Source organism: Hordeum vulgare, chromosome 5H (assembly GCF_904849725.1).
Source record: "Hordeum vulgare subsp. vulgare chromosome 5H, MorexV3_pseudomolecules_assembly, whole genome shotgun sequence".
Classification (NCBI taxonomy): Eukaryota; Viridiplantae; Streptophyta; class Magnoliopsida; order Poales; family Poaceae; genus Hordeum; species Hordeum vulgare.
The window spans coordinates 481,060,266-481,081,683 of NC_058522.1; the positions used below are offsets into that span (position 1 = coordinate 481,060,266).

Consider the following 21,418-nt stretch of genomic DNA (forward strand, 5'->3'; position numbering starts at 1 on the left):
CGGAGACGGCCTACGGCTAAGGGAGTAGCCTTTCCCACCCGCTTTACCTAAAGAATTGCTTGAGCGCGGACGGGCAGAGAGACGCAAAGGTTGATGCCATTGTTCGATTCTCTCGGCCTCCTTTCTCCTTCTCCCCCCTGCCTTTTTCTGCCCGTCTTTTCCTTCCCTCGCCACGTTCCTCGCCCCGTGGCGGCGTGGCCAACCTCCTCTGCTCCGCTTGCTATTAGTACTAGAGCTTGTGGTACCGTCGGCAGCAAAAGGATATATTAGTTGGTTAGCTGCTCATCTTCTCCGTGATCCGTAGCCGTAGCCGCCTTCTCTCTCTCTCTCTCTCTCTCTCTCTCTCTCTCTCTCTGTCCTCCATTGTTCTTGCCCGCCGGCTGCGTCTTCTTCCTGTCGCCAACACCCAAGAAAATTTCCGCTCTTCTGCAAGTGCGGGCGCCGCCGGCCGGAGGAAGCCGAGCCACTCGCAGAACGGAGCCTCCATTGCAACGCGCATGGACGGCTGACCCCTGCAACGCCGCAACAGCAGCTCGAGGTGAGCGATCCCCCGCCCTCCCCTGCCGCCGCTAGTTTCCTCCCTCCGCCTCGCCTGGGCGTGTTCATCATCGTCGCCGGAGCGAGTGACTGGAATTGCTTGCTTGCATTGGGAAATGGGGATAATGATCTGGAGGTGACGCGCGTGGGCAGGTTTCTCGCCGGCCATGGAGAGGGCCCGGAGATCAGGGACGCTGTCGGAGACGGCGTCGTGCGCCGGTACGCCAAGGTCCGGGTCCGGCCACTCCTCCGGCAACCTCCAGCTCCAGCATCGCCACTCGCAGAGGTTAGTACCACCCGCTTCTTCCTCTTCTGAATTACTCACAGACAGAGTTTCCTCCAATACTTGAATTGCTATTTTCATTTCACTAGTACTAAAGGAACAAAAAGTGTGTGGTTTGGTCATTTTCAGTAAGAATTATACACGGACCCACATATGCTAGTAGAAGGGAAATCATCCTGATTATCCGTGGAGAAAAAAAACAAAAAAAAATGTGAAAATAATACCGCAAATTGGCACCCGACTTAAACTCTGGACTCCAATCCGTAACCAAGTACGGCCTTCAGTTCAGTTCAGCTCGCCGTCCATATGCGATATGTGCACACACAACACTTAACAATTTTGACTGTTCAGCTGAGCAACTTATTATTCCGTGTACTGTACGCGCCCAACCGTCCTCGTCATATCGTCACATCTCATTCATCTCCTTTACACCACCCGTACGGCGCCCCTGTGCATAGATGCTCACTTCATTTCCTTTCTACCACTACACAAAATGGTTGACTCACACACTGTGCAAGCAAATTAATGGTACTAGACCCACCTTCACCTGCATGTACGTATGTAACCATCTATGGACTCGCTCCATGACGCACAAATGCAAATAAATACAGGGTTGAATGTATCGTGCAATGCTTCTTTTTAAAAATATCAGTGGATTCTGGCATGGAATCTGATCAGATGGTAATTATTCCTTGTGTGCCGTTTTAGCATGCTGAGGACACGTGAGGTTGCAGTGGACATGTCGCCGCGATTCTCCTACTGCAAGCCTGTGAGTAAACTGGATTTGTCTTTTCCATGTTTTTTACACCATCTTTAGTCCACCATTTGGCACAAAGGACTAAGTTACTCTTCGGGCGATTATATATGCACGATTTAACCAGTAGGCTGTTGTTTTATCACATATTATTGCAGACCATCAATCGAGACAGCAAAATGCTACACAGAAGACACTCGCTTAACTTGCCAGAGCATTTGACTCGCCAACACTCCAGGAAAACAACCGAAAGAACTCACAAGGCAACTTCAAAGGTTTGTGTTGTTGCGAATCCTGGCACATTGTTTCAAATATGCCGAACCGCAAGGTTTCTGTATTTTGTTCAAGCTGAAAAAAATATGCAGATACGCGTGTCTTATACTATGCTAGTATGTTTTTATTATGGAGTAATTTCTTTACCGTGAGCAGACCACTAATCCATTGCAATGTAATAGTCCAAACACAAACAATTTGATTGCATACTCAACTGAAAAGTGAGGAAGGAATGCATGTTCATCCGTACCTTTCGTTTTTTTTTCTCTTTCTAGAACGCTCATCTGTGCCTTGAATTATGCCTGTGTTCTTAGCCGTGACCTTGCAGTTCTGCAGTCCATCGCAGATTTAGCTGGGGAGATCGCGGCCCTCGAGCAGGAGGTCATCCGCAAGGAACTGCATCTACTGACCCTCTACAGAAGGGTATTTGATCAGCATCTGTCCGATTCCTGCAGTTTTGTCAGCAAGGTACATAACTCAGGGTGCTAGACAGATGAGACGGGCACTTTTCTGTCATGACAACAGTATGAAGTCCAATATGCTAACTTGGTAAGGTTAATGCCATAAAACAGCAGGTGGATCAAGAAGCAATCAAAAGTATTGATGAGGGCGCGCTCCGTTTAAGAGATATCAAGCATTCTGCAGCCTTCAACTTGCCAACTGTCTCAGATTCTATGAGTGTATGAACTAGAGATCTCCCCTCATTGATAATTTTCAGTATTAATTACCCATCCAAGCAACATAATGTTCCTAACTGGAAATGTGCCTGACTCAACTTTGGCATCTCACAGGAGGTATCGTCAAGACCGGCTTCGAAGCATTCTAGCCTAGTGAACTTCTTGAATGCTTCTATCTCAGATTACGTACCTAAGATCTCTTGCAAACTATCGGAAGACATCCTCGGCTGCATTGCTTCGGTCTACTGCAAGCTTGCAAGCACACCATCTCAAGATGCCGAGTCCGTGACCTCACCAAGTCATTCTGTTTCATCTTCAAGTACCTTGTCGCCGAGGCGTCGTAATGACAGCTGGAGCCCTCAGTACACCTTCGATGCCACCACAAGCCCTCGCCAATATCCAGACCAAAAAGAAAATAGTGAGAAAAATATAGGCATGATCATCGTTCCAAGGATACATATAGATGCTGACAAGTTTGAATATGCGTCAAAAATGCTGGAGACTATCAGGTGAGCAACAGAAAAAACAAGAGGAACATTGATTTTTCTGTACTGGAATTGAAGTTAAGAAAGATGCAAGGCTTCAGTCACTAACCTATAAATACCTCTACTGCATCCAGATCCCTGATACAGCGACTTGAAAAAATCGATCCAACAAAGATGACACATGAGGAGCAGCTCTGCTTTTGGATCAACATCCACAATGCGTTAGTCATGCATGTATTGCTCTACACTCAAAGAACATATTTAGTTACCTTTTGCTGTGTGGATGGTTAGCCTCAGAAATCAGATCTCATATCTAACCTATATACTGCCTTGTGATACACAGGCTTTTCTGGCCTATGGGATACACGATAAACGGCTGAAGAGCACTGACATGATTCTGAAGGTACATTTTATAGCCTAGCCTTGTCTCTACTTATAATCTGAAAGTGTCTAAGCATTTGAACCAAATGAATTTGTTAGGCTGCATACAATGTGGGTGGTGAATCAGTAAATGCGCAAACTATTCAGAACTCGATCCTTGGATGCCAGTCCCACCGTCCCTCATTGGTATGACCTCTTCTACGATATACAGAACATGAAATCCGCTATTATCAAGAAGACAAGAACAAACACACTAACAAGCCTTACCTTCATAGTGGGTTCGCGCGCTGTTCACGCCAGCAAAAAGATCCATGGCAGGGTCGACGACGAGGCACCCCTACGCCCTTCACCATTCCGAGCCGATCACGCATTTTGCGCTGTCCACAGGAACATTTTCAGACCCGCCCGTAAGCTCCTTGGCATCTCAAACCCTTCCTGCCATTGTCCACATCTTGTCCTCGTGTAAAATCTTACCGTGAAATTCACCGTGTGGCAGGTGCGGCTTTACACGGCCAAGAAGATCCACCACCAGCTGGAGCGAGCCCGGACCGAGTTCATCCAGGCCAACGTCGCGGTGAAGAAGCAGGCCCTCCTGCTGCCCAAGGTGCTCCACTACTATGCCAAGGACGCGGCGCTCGAGCTGCGCCACCTCGTGGAGCTGGTGTGCGAGACCACCTCGGAGACCCAGCGGAAGGAGATGGCGCAGCTCCAGCACAGGCTCAGGAGAAGGATCGACAAGTGCGTGGAGTGGCTGCCCTACAAGTCCAACTTCAGATATGTTGTACATAGGGATCTGGCCGAGTAGGCAGGACAGGCACCGGTTTACAGCTTTGGTTTTGGGTTTTGTTCTTACGGTGTAAGTAGTTACCGGGTTTTAGATAAACCTAACCCATGGTGTGGTGTGTAAGTGTGTAAATACAGCTGAACTGTGCATTGGGTTGGTTTTGGTCAGAGGGGCTGGTGGTCTGAATTGTGAAACCTTCTCATTTTGTCATTGTGGTGTGCACTGCTCAACGGTCAACTGTGCATCCAGAATTAACATGATGGGATTAGAGAAAATTGACAGTCTTATCTTATCTGCACTTCGAAATTAAAGTGAAAATTCATATTCAACCCTGGATTTGTCTACTAATTTCACTTTTCATTGTGGTGGCGATCTCATGACGGTGAAGAAAGTGGTACAAATGCAGAGTCGATAAAATAAACAGCAGCATGAATGCTAAACCCTGGAAGGAGGTTAGTAAATTGCCAGCAACGCCAGGCAGTCAGGCACCAGCAAAATGCATGATAGAAGTAACTGATCTCTATTCAACGTTTCAAATGTTTCATTGCTGATTGAATCAATTGCAAAGCATATGGAAACATTTCCTGTTGTCGCATAATTGGCGAGTGACAGTTGATATTTGGTATAGTAACGAGACGACATGGCGATTATTTGAAGAGGAAAAAAAAAGACTCGAGAACTGACATGATCTAGACATAGTTGCGACGTGCTTGGCTACTGCTTGTTCATGTTGTCTCTATTTTCACAACGGGCACTCCAGCAAATGGCCCTGGTCCTTCAGCGACTCGACGCAGTCGTTGAACATCTCTTGCACTCCTTTGAACTTGAGACCCAGCCCCTGGAGCTTGGATGTGTTTAGCTGATACGCCTGCTTCCCATAGGGGTTACTGAGCCTGCAGAGCATTTTCAAGGTGCACAGCTTGGTCAAAGTTCGGCTTAAAGAGACGAACTGCAGAAAATTATGTATGTTTGTAGCAAGAGCAGATATTAAGACTGCTCGTGAGCTTGAGTTGTATACATTGCATTGACTTACCTCCTTGGAATAGGGAATACTGGAAACTGCTTCGTGAGTAAGCCAACCAATTCATTGTTATCAAGAACTACTGAACTGCACAGATATCTGCCCCTTGCCTCGGGTGTTTCGTACACTAGGATGTGGCTCCGTGCAACGTCGTCAATGTGAACATATCCCATCCTCCCATACGAAGTGAATCTATCGGTGTCACCTGCAAGAGCATTTAACATAAGTTAGCGAACAAGAGCTACAAAGGGTGCAGCATTTGAAAAACAAAACAGCTAACGATCTGAATGATGCAGAAAATGCTCTTAGATCTGAAGCCAGGGACTTGCATTCAGGAAAAAAACTTGAAAATGTTAAGCTAGAAAGATCTTACATACCTTGAAGTAAACCAAGGATATCAGAAGCAGTAGTACACAATTCATGGGACAAGCTGGGCCCAATCACGAATGAAGGAAGAACGGTCACAAGGTCAATGTTATTCTCCTTGGCAAAGTCCAATGCTGCTTTCTCTGCAAATACCTTTGCCAGGGCATACCATAGCTTTTTCGGTGCATAGAAGAGGAACAATTTCAGATCAAGGTTTTATGCAGAAATGTAATCCGGAGTACAGTTTACAATGATCTATATTACCTGTAGCTTTTCGCAGAGTGACACAGAGCTCCATGTTGTTTCATCCCACAACAGTTCTGGCTGCTGAGTTTCGTCCCTAATCCTCACCGCTGACGATGAAGATGTGAGAACAACCCTTTTGAGAAATGGACTCTTCTTGCACGACCTTAGCACATTTAGCGTACCATTAATTGCAGGACCAAGTGTTGCTTCCTGCAAAATGAATAACATGTTCAGGCACATGGCATGAAAATGATAATAGAGTGAGTGCTTGAAGCAAATGCAGCATGCCTTGCAATTGGAGTCGGATTTCCCCAGGACAGGTGATGCAATGTGGAAGACACCCTCACAAGCCATCACAGCATCATCAAAGCTCCCTTCCTCCAATAAATCAGCCCTCACAAGTTGGAGCCTCTCATTTGCGCCTGGTAATTTCCAAAGGTGTCCAACTTTTTTCCGATTCCCTGCCAAGTTGCAGAAATCCCCAAACATATAGTTCAAACCATAGTTCATTTGCTTGCAGATATGTACGATAATAATGCCATCAAGAGGGATGCTAGAAAGGAATACCTGGGTCTCTGACTGTCCCTATCACATGATATCCACACTCAAGGAGTCTTTTGATGAGCCAAGAGGCGAGAAAGCCTGAAGCCCCAGTTACACAGACTTTACCCTTGGTTGAGCTCACCATTCTCTCGAACTGGAAGTGGTGAAGTTGAGATTTGATGCAAATCCAGCTTCTCATATAAGCACATCAAAGAACATTCTAGAGGAGGAGGATCAAGAATGGTTCACTACCACATTTTTGTGATCACAGTTATTAACAGGTACAAAGCTGGGTTGGTAGAATGCAGATTTACAGTACATTCTAAAGATATCTAGGTGACAGGTTGGTGTGAAATAGCAACAAGTTTGCTGACTGAATATTTTTGTCCATTCCATCAACTTGACAATTTGTGACTCTTTGAGACTATAGGCATCTAAATTTTCGTCAATAACATCAACGTGATCAAGCACTAAACCTGAAGCTAATATTTAATTATTGGGAGCAAAATGCTGCAGCGAGAGCATCGAGAACCCCATGGAAGCTGCTAAACCTCGAGCTGACGACGTCCACCTCAATGCCGAGCCTCCTGACGCCCTCGGCGGTGACCGGCCCATGCGCGGCCACGACCATGTCTGGCCATCGCGCCCTGAGCCGCGGCCAGCTCCACCCCGCGGCGTCCAGCCCCTTGAGCAGTCCCTCTACCTCAGCCGAGCTGGTGAACACGATGGCGTCGGGCGCGGCGGCGTCCGGGGCCACAAGCCCCTCGGCGCAGCCCGGGCCGACCCAGCAAGTGGTGTACGCCGGCGCGCGCTCGGCCGCCCACCCGGCCGCGTCGAGCCGGGCGAGGAAGTCGGGCACGACGGGCGGCTCGCGGAGGCCGTCGACGTCGGGCACGGGGCAGAGCACGCGGCGGCCGAACCCGCGCCCCAGCGCCTCCACGAGGCCGGCGGGGGTGGGGACGTCCGGGACGAGGACGGCCACCCTCCCGGCGTCGCGGCAGAGCCTGGCGAGGAAGGCGCCGTCCAGGAGGTCCGCGTCGCTGCCGAGTGCCGCGACGGTGAAGGGGGTCGCGGAAGCGGAGCCGGAGAGGGGAAGCTGGGCGGAGGAGGAGGGGAGGACGCGGGAGAAGGCGGCGATGCCGGAGCGGGACGTGAAGGCGAGCGCCGCGAAAGGGTCGAGGGCGCCCGGCAGGAGGTAGGGGCGGAGGCGGTCGGGCTCGTGGGCGCGGATGGCGATGGTGGGCACGGGGAGCGGGTGCGCGCCGCGCTGCCGCAGCAGCGCGCCGAGCCGGCCGCCGTATCCTTCCCCGCCGCCCCCGCCGGTGGTCTGCGGCGTCGTGAACGCCACCCGCCGGCCCGCGAGCGAGAGGGCCTCCGGCTGCGCCATTATCTGAAACTGAAGGATATCCAGTGTCTCTTCTATCACGTGCACTTCAACTGCCTTTCAGTAGTACATACAGTTCAGAGTTCAGAATCGCAGTGAACACCACCGACCGTCAGAATGATTCAGACAACATCGAAGAAAATACAGTAGGCTGGAGTAGATGTCAGGAGACAAGATCAAAACTACAGTAGAAAATTTCCAGCACTGTGAATTCAACAATCTACCACCAGTCTTTCTGGATTCTATTCCTCTTGCTGTTAACATTGTTCAGTAGTACGTAGTTGCTACAATGATACACATGGTATAACAACAGATTACAAGAATTTTACTGCATGATGGCGCCAATTTCACATACTTCAGGAGCGTAGTCACTAGGCATCACTGTCCAGCTGCGACCAAGCTATCTATCTATCTGCAGGCAGCTCTCCACATCTGAGCATTGTGGAATGTTGTTGGTTGGGGCTTTGAGTGAACGTCCTCGTTTGGCCCGACTGCGATGATGCAATGCAAGCGGTAGTTACTGCAGCTGGGTCTCGAAAGGGAGTTCGATGGGGGTGGCATTGCCGTAGAATTCCTCAAGGTTGTAGAACTCCCGCTGCGGGGGGAGAAATATATGGACGACAACATCACCTACATTAAGAGGACAGAGGATGGTCAAGTAGGTCTATGGCAAATTTGTGCATCATCATCAGTCCATCATAGCATTCGACACCGCAACATTGATCGCCAGGTGAATTTCTTTGTGCAACAATACGTACTCAACCCTCAACCCGCTAGTGTTTAAAAACTCATGAGCTTCGAAGGATGGTTACATGGAACAAGAAAGGTAGCAACAACATTGGCGGCTAGTTTTCAGCATATTTAAATGGCTGAAAGTTCCTATTCAATTTTATCTTTTAATTTCTTTAAGTTACTAGAAAAGAGAAACGGAACAAAACCAATTCTGCCTGGCTACTTGCATTGCTAACATGATGTATTAAACTGAGATGAAGCAGAAATATGCACAACACAACCGTAACAAAAATTGAGTCTAAAAATTTCAGGCTAAGTTCACAACTGGATAAGAAGTTAAGAACATAATTGTTATCCAACAGTTCAGGTTTACACAATTCAAAATCATGAGTCTCTGACGAAAAGCTTAAAATGTTCTCGTAGATTGAATATGTGTTCAGAAACTAATAAAATCTGTGTCTTCAACTTATAAGCAAAAAATAGCACTAGTTGTTTCACCATTCCATCAAGTCAGAAAGCTAATTTGTGTTTGAAGTCAAAGATCAACTCATAAGGAAAGAAATAACACTAATTGTTTGACTTCCCATCAAGTCAGAAAGCTAACGCCTGTTAAAAAAAGAGTCAGAAAGCTAAATTGTGTTCGAAGTCAAAGATCAACTCATAAGCCAAAAAAACAATACTAGTTGTTTTACTTTCCATCAAGTCAGAAAGCTGATTTGTGTTTGAAGTCAAAGATAAAGAGCTTTCTCTACCCCTATACATAACAATCAAGACCTTTCTCTACCCCTATACATACAAAACAATCAAGACGCTTCAGTAGAAGTTGGGTGCAGCCACTACTTGCCCAAACTATTATAAATCCAAAGTTCATATCATGAGTTTCGGACAAAAAGCTGAACATGTTTTCGTAGATTGAATTTGTGTCCGTAAACTAACAAAATACGTGGCTTCAACTTATAAGCCAAAAATAAATAAATAAAATAGCACCAGTTGTTTCACTATTCCACAAAGTCAGAAAGGTAATTTGTGGTTGACTCCAAAGATAAAAGACCTTTCTCTACCCTCTGTACATAACAAGCAAATGCTGCAGTAGAAGTTGTCCGTATGAAGCTGAAGCATTAGAACCAATTATAATGAATACATGACAGGAAAGTACAGGATGCTGACCAAAGTCCAGCAAGGTCCATGAATTGGGTTTTGTATCACCAGATGCAACTCTGCTAAACTGCTGCTCGCCGATGTCTCTCATTTTGGAACTGCAAGGCAAGAATACAATCACACATATTCCAAGTCAAACAAGAGGAATAACTAAACTCGTCCGAAAAAACGCAAAAACAGGTAGCCACTGCATATTCACGTTTCGCTTCCATTCAACTCGTGTTAATCAAGAAACTGAGTGTAAAGCATGGGGCACCTGATGGCCTCAATCTGCGCATTCGAGAAGGCGGTGAGGATGATGAAGAACTCGGTCCAGTACACAATCGGCTTCACAAAGAGCACACGGATGTCGGCGGCCTTGACCTCGCTTGCAACTTTAGCCAGAGAAACGGCCACTGAAACACATACGGCAAACAACCGTCAGATTTAAATAAAAGCATACAGAATTGCGCTTCTGGTTCTGCTGCGTCAGTATACGGTTAGCGTTTTATGAACATTTCTTGACAGGGGAGGCATATATGCAACATACGTGACAGGCACTCGGCGTCCTCGTCGGCCTCGCTGGCCAGGGCCGCGCTGCCGGCCCCGCCGGAGCTGTACACGACCTCGCCGTGCTTCTGGAGCAATTCCTCGAGCAGCTCGTCCGCGCCTTCCCCTGTCCCAGGGTTCTGCACGCGCGAGCAAGAAACGAAAAACCAGAGTCAGGACTGAGAACAAGTTGAAACAAATGGGAAAATGGCGCGAGGGCCGGAGCTCTGCCAGAAGTATATACCCACCACATTAGACGAGGAAGAAGGGGGCGGGGGGCGAGCCCGGAAGGGCGCGGCGGCGGGCAGCAGCAGCGGCAGGAGGTCGCTCCTCCTCAGGCGGTGGCGGGGGACCGCCCCGCCGCCGACGGCGCGCCGCGGCCGCGGGTGCAGCAGCGGGACGGCGGCCTGCGGCGCGCGGGCGAGGCCGTGGCCCTGGATCGCGGCGCCTCTCATGCTAACGCCGGAGAGTTTCCCACGGGAGGCGGGAGGTGCTCGCTTGCGCTTGCAGTGAGCGAAACGGCAAGCAACGAGGGAGCGAGGCGTGGAGGAGGATAAGCAGGAGGAACGAGCACTGACTCGAGGAGTGAAAGGGGATAGGCCAGGCCAGCAGAAAAAAGAAAGGGAACGGCTCGCTATTTTGTTTGTTTCTTTCGGCGGTCCAGACCGCCTGGAGATGCGTGCAAGGAACGTACTCTCTCTCTCTCGGTGGAATGCGCCTTCTCTGTGTAGAATATGCCTTCTTGACCAGCTGAGGAGCTCACTCTCTCTCTCTCTCTTTCTTCGCGACTCTGCGCTCGTAATCCGATCCTGTATTTTGGATGCAGTTCCACGTATTATGGGTAACGTATTGAGGCACCCTTATTTTTCCACTGGTGTCCTAATTACCACTGCTTAGCTTTCAAATTACCTCTAATCTTGTCTCCCTCTCTAACCATCATAACCCTGCATTTTCTGGCTGCTAATCTGTTTATCTGTTTAGTTTTCAGGCTTCAGCTACATTTTCATAAAAAGTTAACAGTTCTTGGTTTCACAATAACAATATACTCCCTCCCTTCCTAAATATAAGTCTTTATAGAGATTTCATTAAGAGGTTACATACGAAGCAAAATGAGTGAACATATACTCTAAAGTATGTCTATATTCATCCCTATATAGTTCTTTATTAAAACCTCTTAAAAGACTTATATTTAGGAACGGAGGAAGTATAAAAAAGACTGGATATGGGTCCTCATAGTAAAGCATTGTGGTTGCATGTCTAATTACAATGAAATATGGCTGAACAAATTAATTGAAGGCCAATGCAGTAAAATGTTACACTAGCAACATGAGAGATATGTATCAAAGGCCCATCCATCCTTTTTCATCAAACAGGGGGGCAAACGAGAGGTAAGCACTAACCGGGCACACATCGAGGGTGTTTGGTTGGGCTTCCAGCCAGCTTCCGTCTACCGGCTTCTAAGCCAAAAGCTTCTATTTAGGGGCTTCGGGCTGCAGCTGTGGCTTTCGGCCTTGTCACAGCCGGAGCCGAAAGCCACAGCTGCAGCCGGAAGCCCCTAAATAGGAGCTTTTGGCTTCGAAGTCGGAAGCTGGCTGGAAGCCCAACCAAACACCCCCATCATCATGAAATTTTGAGCAAACTCATAATTCTAAAATATCAATACTATGCACATAAGTCACAACCCTCTTCGTGGTTTAATTACATCCGTTATACGATGTCTGATACCCACACGAGGGCAAACGGGCAATAGCTAAGTAGTAGTGGTAGTTATATATAATTACCATCAGTTACTTTTTTTTTATTCTTTTTTCGGTTTTCCGAGCCTCCTGCATGAGCTGAAAACTAACGCCTCAAATCACACTTCTTTGGAAATGCTTCTACCTCTTCGCCTTTTTTCCAATGGGAATGATAGCAAAACAATGTCTAACAGCTGAGGACAAAGGAGTCATATCGACGAGACGATCATCCACCAAGATAAGTCGAGAAAGGTTTGCCGCTCATCCTGTCATGTAGAGGAGGATTTCCAGAACTCCCTGCAGAACTTGATTGCGTACCCGGTGCCAGCAGCAAAGGTCCACAGGATGGCAGCAAGCAAAACCAGTAGCGAGAACGAGATCAGCCCTGCGCCCCTTCTTCTGACCTGGATAACTGGGGCGCTTGCTTCTTCCTTTGGAGCTTGTTCTGATCTAAAGCTAGAAATGCGTTGGAGTGTTCTGTTGAGAACATTGTTTTCAGCCGCCAGAGCTGGATTGGCAGGTACCGCATCCAGCAGGGCTGATACAGCTGAATTGAACCATGACTGTGAATCTGCTGGATTCTGGTAACGTGGCTGCTCATTCACTGCGTGGAAACTGGCAGTGCCTGAAATGTTTAGAAGCAGCAGGTTCAGACATTTGACTTAAGTTATATCTGAGGGAATTTGTAGGTGATCATTCAAAGAAAAGCTTGCAAAACAAAATGAAGTCGTTAATCACCTGATGCATGTGAGAAGACGACATGGTTATGATTCATGTGGTTCCGCACATTCAGAGCGACCTGGTTGTGCGTCCACAATTCGGATGTATACTGGAACCCCTCGTTCTGGAATCCACTATCACCAAGATAACCAAACTGGTTTTCGGTCGCCACTCCAGCTGTGTCAAATGAGCCAGGTAGAAACATGGAAGCGTCGGCAAACTCCAAACTGTCAAACATCCCATTGGATGCAGAAATCAAGTGCTCGGTTGTAGTACAATTCATACTCTGTTGTCCTAAATCTTCTGAATCCAAGAAATCGTTGATTTCAAGGAACTCCTCGTCAACATCCTGATCGTTATAACTGGCCAACCCTGACACAGATCGCAGCGCACTTGTTTCTTCAGTGCAATCTGTTTCCCAGTTCAATGGCATGTTGGGGAGAGCAGACTGTGTAATTTGATTACTGGGCTCTGATCGTGGATCAAGATCTCTGTTTTCTTGCACTGAAGAAGAAGGATCTACAGAGCTGAATTTAGCACCGTGACATCCATGGAAATCTCCAGAGCCAACCTATGTAAGCCAATGTAACTTAAGATTTATAAACTGGACAACAGATATATAATACAAATACAATGTTAAAAAAAGCGGAAAGCATAAGCGGAGCGGAAGGCCACAGCTTAGAGCAATGGGCGCTTAAGTTTTTTTTTTTTAATTGGCCAGAATTTGAATGCTTTTGAATAATATGCACAGAAAAATAGGAAACATAGCACATAGCTAACTGAAATAGCATAAAAAATGCAGTTCGCACCATAGCAAATACATATCAGGTTCACACAGCAAGCAAAATAACAACTAAACTGCAGTTGAATTCAAATAGACATAGCCTAATAGAGATCATGTGGCCAGAATCTGTAGTTCCCAAACAGATCCGAATAATAAGATAAATGGCATATTGCCATTATTGCACAAGCAGCCAAGCAGAAGTAGTTCAAAAACAGCCAAAAGATTTTTAAAAACACTTAATCTACTGCTTAGGGCCAAAGCAAAGCGTTTGCTCCACGCTTAAGCGTCACTTAAAAACGCTTTCTTGAACACTGATATAACAGCATATGCATGTTACTACAAATTTAATAGTGTTATATGATCATTCAAATTCTGCCTCTGATGTCTTTTAGGGATATATTACTTCCGTCCCAAATTACTTGTCTAAGATTTATCTAGATACGGATGTATCTAATACTAAAATATGTCTAGATACATCCGTATCTAGAAAAATCTAAGACAAGTAATTCTGGATGGAGGGAGTAGCATATTCTCAAATACCGAGCAGACTCAAGAAATCATTTTGTGTCTTTCATGTTTTGTAATTGTGTAAGGATGAAGGCAGAAGTAGTTAGCAATTATGGCAAATGCAGAAGAATAACTAGCAGTTACACAAGTATGCAACATATCGAGCATTCCAGATTTTTCAATCATTTAAAGTATTTGTACAGAATATAGACTGTAGAGAACAAAACAAACCTGATGGAACTCGTGATGAGGAACTGGTGTGGAGAAATCTGCCAGTGATTCGACATTTCCCTGGTCATTCTCTAGTTGCAACAGAAGCCCTTCAACATCCTCATAGGGAAGCTCAGTGCCAGCACATCCTGAAGCATCCACAACGCCACTACCAGTGGTATAATCTGCAACACTAATCTCCTCCATGTTGGCATTGGGCCAAGCCTCATGATCATCATGCTGAAGCTGCAGCTGGGGAGCGAATTCTGGGAATTCTTCAAACGATTTAGTGGCCCGTTGATCATCCGATATTTCCATCAGTAGCCCCTCAAGATCATCAAAAGGGAGTTCAGTGCATGTGTTCTCCACCCCTAACATAGCACCGCTGCTGGTTGTAGCATCTGCAACCTCAGATGTGTTACCGTCGTCGTTGGGCCGGCCTCCATGCTGAAGCAGAGCTTGTGAAGAAACAGGTATTGAGAAATCCGACTGCAGTTCACTGCTTCCCTGATCATCTCCATTTTGCAACAGGAGCACCTCAAGATCCCCAATCTGGTCGTCCACTGTCATAACCCCAATCCGGTTGTCCACTGTCACATCCCCAATCTGCTTGTCCGCTGTCACATCCCCAATCTGGTCGACAACTGTCAGAACATCCCCAATCTGGTTGTCCACTGTCACGGCTCTAGGCACACTAACGGCGATAGGGATGGGATCAGCGGGCAGCTCACAGTCGTCGTCGTCGTCCAGCCAGTCCTCCTCCCGGAAGGGCGCGCCGTACTGCTCGCCGTTCTTGGGGCCGACCCCGCTCTTCTCGAAGAGCTTGTAGAGCGCGTAGGACTCGCGGCCCCGGGCGGGCGGCGGGAGCGCGTCGGCGAGGATGGTGTACTCGTGCATGACCCAGTCGGTGCGCTCCCCGCGGGGGGCGCGGCCGTGGTGGTAGACGAGCGTCTTCTTGTTGCCGACGGCGCGGCCGGCGTTGCAGATGGAGCGGTCCTTGCCCGTGGCCTTCCAGTAGCCGTCGGCGGTGGTGCGGCTAGCGCGCGAGCCGTTGGGGTACTTGCGGTCGAGCCGGCTGCAGAAGAACCACTGCTTGTCCCCCGTCCGCAGCGCCGACCTCTCTGCTCCACCGCGAAATCGAGGTCAGGAGGGGTGGAGGGAGATCGAACGGCGGGGGAGGCGGAGTAGCGGAGGGGACGTACCGGGGAGGTGGGAGGGGTGGGACCTGTAGACGTCGACGTCGGCGATGTAGGGGGTGGGGCGGCCGGCGGCGATCCGGCGCTTGAGGAAAAAGAGGACGAGCTCCTCGTCGGTGGGGCTGAAGCGGAAGCCCGGCGGCCAGCGCGGCGGCGGCGGCGGCGGCAGGGTCTCCATCTCGGCGGCCGGAGCGGAGGCGGTCGAGGGGGAGGGGGATGGGTTGGTGGTGGACTTCGGCTCGCGGGGAGAGAGAGTTTGCCGGGTCAACTTGGTGGTGCTCCGGCTGGGGTTAATAGGCCGGGCCCTGCTGCGGTTTACGAGCCTTCGTGGCAGCTTCGCGTGCTTGCTTCGCGGGGCCCAAAGGCTGAACCTCGCGCGGTAGGCCCGAGTTTCGGCCCCACTGGCCAGTGAGGCAGCCACGCACGAATGAGGCAATTTCACCGAAGAGAACGTGTGAATGAGTGAGGCATTTTATGGAGAATGATCAGCGGGCACGCGTCATGAGCGAGGAAGATAGGCTTAAGTGTTTTCTTTTTTGCGGGTAAGGCTCAAGGTTTATTGACTGTATATGATAGTCTACTCCTAACTAAGCGACCCAACAATCCTAGCTCCAATTCCAAACATGTCAACACTTGGCTAATATCATTTCTCTTTTAGCAAAGTACTCCACTGTATCTTGACCTTGTTGCATAGGGGTGACCAAATCAAGTTAGTAGATCAAGCCGAGATGGACACAATCGTTTCAGGATTAAAGTGTTTGAGATGTGAAGCTTCCTTTGAGGACTAAGGTGTTTGTTTGGCTGGTCCAAGAAAAGAGCATTCACACAACTCATGCCCTTTTATATAAAAAAAGGGGCAAGCGTGAAGAGGGTTTGAGTATAATGATCATTAGAAAGTATAGGATAGGATTTGTTCATGTCTTAGCTTATACTCTAAGATGATCATGTGTTTATATATATACGTTCATGAAGCTCAAGTAATACAACAAACAATTTCATAAAATCTCTTTAGTCCTTTTCAATATGGTATCAGCCTAACCGATTCAATCCTACCCGCCCTTTCGCTCCGCGACGCTCCTGGGGCGGTCGGCCTCCATAACCATCATCGGGGGGCCACATAACCCGTACCTTGGGCAGTCCGTCGGTCATGTTGAATAGTTGCCCTAAATAGTCTTTTTCCCGATCATTTCATCTGACTTTTCCCTCTTTCGTGGGTCGCCTTGATCGGCATTTCCTTTTTAGTTTTCTGATCTAAGATTGATTTGTGTTGCACGTCGCCGCCGTCGACCCCGCGCCGCTACTTCGACAGCGACGCGACCCCGTCGACCCCACGCCTATACTCCGACGCCGAGGCGATCCCGTTGACCCCGCGCCTCTACTCACACACCGACGCGACCCCGTTGACACCGTGCCTCTACTCCGAGACCGACGCGACTACTCGACCTCTACTCTCACCCGACGGCCTCGCGTGACGACACGGCGAGGGATCACAAGAAGGGATGTCTAAAGGGGGTTGAATAGACTACTTGACAAATTAAGACCTAACCTTTTGTTGGAAATATGCCCTAGAGGCAATGATAAAATATTTATTATTATATTTATTGTTTCAAGATAATCGTTTATTATCCATGCTATAATTGTATTGAATGAAAACATAGATACATGTGTGGATACATAGACAAAACAACGTCCCTAGCAAGCCTCTAGTTGGCTAGCCAGTTGATGAAGGATAGTCAAGGTTTTCTGACTATATGCAAAGTGTTGTCACTTGATAACTGGATCACATCATTAGGATGGTTTCATTTGGTCACCGGAAAGTTTTGGGCATTTCCGGGAGTGTACCGGGAGTGACGAATGGGTTCCGAGTATTCACCAGGAGGGGCCCGCCCACCCGGGAGTGAGCCCAGTGACCCAAGGGTGGCGCACCAGCCCTTAGCGGGCTGGTGAGGCCATCCCAATAGGGCCATGGCGCCACAAAAGAAAAAAAACAAAGGAAAGAAAAAAAGGAAGGAAATAGGGAGGTGGGAAGGAAGAGGAGGACTCCTCCTTCCGAAACCAAATTGGAGTAGGAGTCCTCCTCTCCCTTCAGCCGGCGCACCAAGGGGCTCCTTGAGCCCCAAGGATAGCCCCTCCCCTCCTCCTATATATACTGGTGGTTTTAGGGGTTTTGAGACACAACTTTCCCACGTGCAACTCAAACCTATACCACGTAGTTTTACCTCTAGATCGGATTTCTGCGGAGTTCGGGCGAAGCCGTGCAGGAGTAGATCATCACCACCACCGGAGCGCCGTCACGCTGCCGGGGAACTCATCTACTTCTCCGTCTCTCTTGCTGGATCAAGAAGGCCGAGATCGTCATCGAGTTGTACGTGTGCTGAACGCGGAGGTGCTGTCCGTTCGGCGCTAGATCGAAACAGATCGTGGGACGATGATGATTTGAATCATGAAGCTATACCACTACATCAACCGCGTTTCTTAATGCTTCCCGCTTAGCGATCTACAAGGGTACGTAGATCTAATCTCCTCTCGTAGATGGACATCACCATGATAGGTCTTCGTGTGCGTAGGAATTTTTTTGTTTCCCATGCATCGTTCCCCAACAGTGGCATCATGAGCTAGGTTCATGCGTAGATGTTATCTCGAGTAGAACACAAAGGGTTTTGTGGATGTTGATGTTCGATTTGCTGCCCTCCTTAGTCTTTTCTCGATTCGGCGGTATTGTTGGATTGAAGCGGCCCGGACCGACATTACTCGTACGCTTACGAGAGACTGGTTTCACCGACTGACATGCAACTCGTTCCATAAAGATGACTGGCGGGTATCCGTTTCTTCAACTTTAGTTGAATTGGTTTTGACGAGGCGGTCCTTGGAGAGAGGTTAAATAGCAATTTGCACATCTCCGTTGTGGTTTTTGCGTAAGTAAGATGCGATCATACTAGATACCCATAACAGCCACGTAAAACACATGCAACAACAAATTAGAGGAAGTCTAACTTGTTTTTGCAGGGTATGCTTGTGATATGATATGGCCAATTACGTGATGTGATATATTGGATGTTGTTGGGGAACGTTGCATGGGAAACAAAAAATTTCCTACGCACGCGAAGACCTATCATGGTGATGTCCATCTACGAGAGGAGATTTGGATCTACGTACCCTTGTAGATCGCACAGCAGGAAGCGTTAAGAAACACGGTTGATGTAGTGGAATGTCCTCACGTCCCTCGATCCGCCCCACGAACCGTCCCGCGATCCGTCTCACGATCCGTTCCGATCTAGTGCTGAATGGACGGCACCTCCGCGTTCAACACACGTACATCTCGACGATGATCTCAGCCTTCTTGATCCAGCAAGCAAGACGGAGAAGTAGATGAGTTCTCCGGCAGCGTGACAGTGCTCCGGTGGTGGTGATGATCTACTCGTGCAGGGCTCCGCCCGAGCTCCGTAAAAATCAGATCTAGAGGAAGAACTATGGTGTCTAGATCTGAGTTGCACGTGGCAAAAGTTGTCTCAAATTAGCCCTACATCACCACTATATATAGGAGGGAGGGGGAGGAGGCTTGCCTTGAGGGCCAAGCGCTCAAGGATGCGCCGTCCAGGAGGAGAGGAGAAAACCTACTCCAATTAGGATTGGAAAGTGGAGTCCTTCTCTTCCTTCCCACCTCCCATTTTTTTCTTTCTCTTTGGTTTTCTTCTCTTGGCGCCAAGGCCCTCTTGGGCTGTCCCACCACCACACTAAGGGCTGGTGCTCCACCCCTAAGGCCATTGGGCTTCCCCCGGGTGGGTTGCCCCCCTCCCGGTGAACTTCCAGAACCCATTCGTCACTCCCGGTACAATGCCGGTAATGCCCGAAAACTTTTCGGTAACCAAATGAAACCATCCCATATATCAATCTTCGTTTCCGAACCATTCCGGAAACCCTCGTGACGTCCATGATCTCATCCAGGACTCCGAACAACATCCGGTAACCACACATATAACTCAACTACACTACAACATCATCGAACCTTAAGTGTGCAGACCATGCGGGTTCGAGAACTATGTAGACATGACCCGAGGCACTCCTCGGTCAATATCCAATAGTGGGAACTGGATGCCCATATTGGATCCTACATATTCTCTGAAGATCTTATCGGTTGAACCTCGGTGTCAAGGATTCATATAATCCCGTATGTCATTCCCTTTGTCCTTCGGTATGTTACTTGTCCGAGATTCGATCGTCGGTATCCGCATACTTATTTCAATCTCGTTACTGGCAAGTCTCTTTACTCGTTCCGTAATACAAGATCCCGTGACTTACACTTAGTCACATTGCTTGCAAGGCTTATGTGTGATGTTGTATTACCGAGTGGGCCCCGAGATAAGTCTCCGTCACACGGAGTGACAAATCCCAGTCTTGATCCATACTAACTCAACGGACACCTTCGGAGATACCTGTAGAACACCTTTGTAGTCACCCAGTTTACGTTGTGACGTTTGATGCACACAAGGTATTCCTCTGATGCCAGTGAGTTATATGATCTCATGGTCACAGGAACAAATACTTGACACGCAGAAAACAATAACAATAAAACGACACGATCAATATGCTACGTTCATAGTTTGGGTCTTGTCCATCTCATGATTCTCCTAATGATGTGATCCCGTTATCAAGTGACAACACTTGTCTATGGTCAGGAAACCTTGACCATCTTTGATCAACGAGCTAGTCAACTAGAGGCTTACTAGGGATAGTGTTTTGTCTATGTATCCACATGTGTATTTGTGTTTCCAATCAATACAATTATAGCATGGATAATAAACGATTACTATGAACAAGGAAATGTAATACTCCCTCCGTTCCTAAATATAAGTCTTTTAAGCGATTTCACTATGTGTCTACATACGGAGCAAAATGATTGAATGTACACTCTATAATATGTCTATATACATCCGTATGTGGTCCACTAGTGAAATCTCTACAAAGACTTATATTTAGGAACGGAGGGAGTACTAACTAATTTATTATTGCCTCTACGGCATATTTCCAACAGTCTCCCACTTGCACTAGAGTCAATAATCTAGTTCACATCACCATGTGATTTCAACGAATCCTACACCCATATAGTTCTGGGGTCTGATCACGTCTTGCTCGTGAGAAAGGTTTTAGTCAACGATTCTGAAACTTTCAGATCCGTGTGTGCTTTACAAATCTTTATGTCATCTTATAGATGCTGCTACTACTTGCTATTCGGAAATACTCCAAATATCTACTCTACTATACAAATCTGTTTTACTACAGAGTTATTCGGATTAGTGTCAAAGCTTGCATCGACGTAACCCTTTACGACGAACTCTTTAATCACCTCCATAATTGAGAAAAATTCCTTAGTCCACTAGTTACTAAGGATAACTTTGACTGCTGTTTTAGTGATTCAATCCTGGATCACCTTTTGTACCCCTTGACAGACTCATGGCAAGGCACACATCACGTGCGGTACACAGCTTGGGATACTTTAGAGTCTATGGCTAAGGCATAGGAGATGACCTTCGTCCTTTCTCTTTCTTCTGTCGTGGTCGGGCTTTTGAGTCTTTACTCAAATTCACACCTTACAACACAGCCAAGAACTCCTTCTTTGCTGACCCCTTTTGAACTCCTTCAAAAACTTGTCAAGGCATGTATTTTATTGGAAGTTCTATTAAGCGTTTTGATCTATCTCTATAGATCTTGATGCTCAATGTTCAAGTAGCTCTATCCAGGGTTTCCTTTAAAAACTCCTTTCAAACAACCTTTTATGCTTCACAGAAATTCTACATTACTTTCGATCAACAATATGTCAACCACATATACTTATAAGAAATTCTATAGTGCTCCCACTCACTTCTTTGGAAATACAAGTTTCTCATAAACCTTGTACAAACCCAAAAGCTTTGATCATCTCATCAAAGTGTATATTCCAACTCCGGGATGCTTGCACCAGTCCATTGAAGGATCGCTGGAGCTTGCATACTTGTTAGTATCCTTAGGATCGACAAAACCTTCTGGTTGTATCACATACAACCTTTCCTCAAGGCAACCGTCGAGGAAACAATGTTTTGACATCCTATGTGCAATATTTTCATAAATAATGCATC

At 47.5% G+C, this 21,418-nt stretch overlaps 5 protein-coding genes across 6 annotated transcripts; 1 reads left to right on the forward strand and 4 right to left on the reverse strand.

Annotated features, from left to right (window-relative positions):
- Positions 1–335: 335 nt before the first annotated feature.
- On the forward strand, positions 336–4,384 carry LOC123399505. Of its 2 annotated transcripts, none has more exons than XM_045093909.1 (12): positions 336–538; positions 691–823; positions 1,529–1,589; positions 1,733–1,849; positions 2,184–2,315; positions 2,420–2,527; positions 2,639–3,033; positions 3,144–3,243; positions 3,353–3,412; positions 3,490–3,576; positions 3,666–3,797; positions 3,887–4,384. In XM_045093909.1, exons 2-12 carry the CDS (start codon positions 705–707, stop codon positions 4,193–4,195), a joined length of 1,620 nt encoding a protein of 539 aa, XP_044949844.1. In that variant the 5' UTR covers positions 336–538; positions 691–704; the 3' UTR covers positions 4,196–4,384. The 2 variants fall into 2 exon arrangements, with proteins under 2 accessions (XP_044949844.1, XP_044949845.1); XM_045093910.1 differs by having other exon boundaries at positions 2,423–2,527.
- Positions 4,385–4,671: 287 nt separating this feature from the next.
- LOC123399506 (tetraketide alpha-pyrone reductase 1-like) lies at positions 4,672–6,553 on the reverse strand. Its single transcript, XM_045093911.1, has 6 exons — positions 6,375–6,553; positions 6,096–6,268; positions 5,826–6,017; positions 5,573–5,735; positions 5,208–5,400; positions 4,672–5,067 (listed from the first exon to the last, which is right to left on the reverse strand). The coding sequence occupies exons 1-6, from the start codon at positions 6,547–6,549 to the stop codon at positions 4,917–4,919; spliced, it is 1,047 nt and encodes a 348-aa protein (XP_044949846.1). The 5' UTR covers positions 6,550–6,553; the 3' UTR covers positions 4,672–4,916.
- Positions 6,554–6,582: 29 nt separating this feature from the next.
- LOC123399507 lies at positions 6,583–7,849 on the reverse strand. Its single transcript, XM_045093912.1, has one exon. It carries the CDS (start codon positions 7,735–7,737, stop codon positions 6,844–6,846), a length of 894 nt encoding a protein of 297 aa, XP_044949847.1. The 5' UTR covers positions 7,738–7,849; the 3' UTR covers positions 6,583–6,843.
- A 96-nt stretch (positions 7,850–7,945) lies between these two features.
- Positions 7,946–10,739, reverse strand: LOC123399508 (protein Iojap, chloroplastic). The gene is made up of 5 exons (XM_045093913.1): positions 10,401–10,739; positions 10,154–10,292; positions 9,881–10,019; positions 9,634–9,722; positions 7,946–8,364 (listed from the first exon to the last, which is right to left on the reverse strand). The coding sequence occupies exons 1-5, from the start codon at positions 10,605–10,607 to the stop codon at positions 8,252–8,254; spliced, it is 687 nt and encodes a 228-aa protein (XP_044949848.1). The 5' UTR covers positions 10,608–10,739; the 3' UTR covers positions 7,946–8,251.
- Positions 10,740–11,795: 1,056 nt separating this feature from the next.
- On the reverse strand, positions 11,796–15,565 carry LOC123399509. The gene is made up of 4 exons (XM_045093914.1): positions 15,312–15,565; positions 14,131–15,230; positions 12,627–13,179; positions 11,796–12,513 (listed from the first exon to the last, which is right to left on the reverse strand). The coding sequence occupies exons 1-4, from the start codon at positions 15,481–15,483 to the stop codon at positions 12,158–12,160; spliced, it is 2,181 nt and encodes a 726-aa protein (XP_044949849.1). The 5' UTR covers positions 15,484–15,565; the 3' UTR covers positions 11,796–12,157.
- Positions 15,566–21,418: the final 5,853 nt, after the last annotated feature.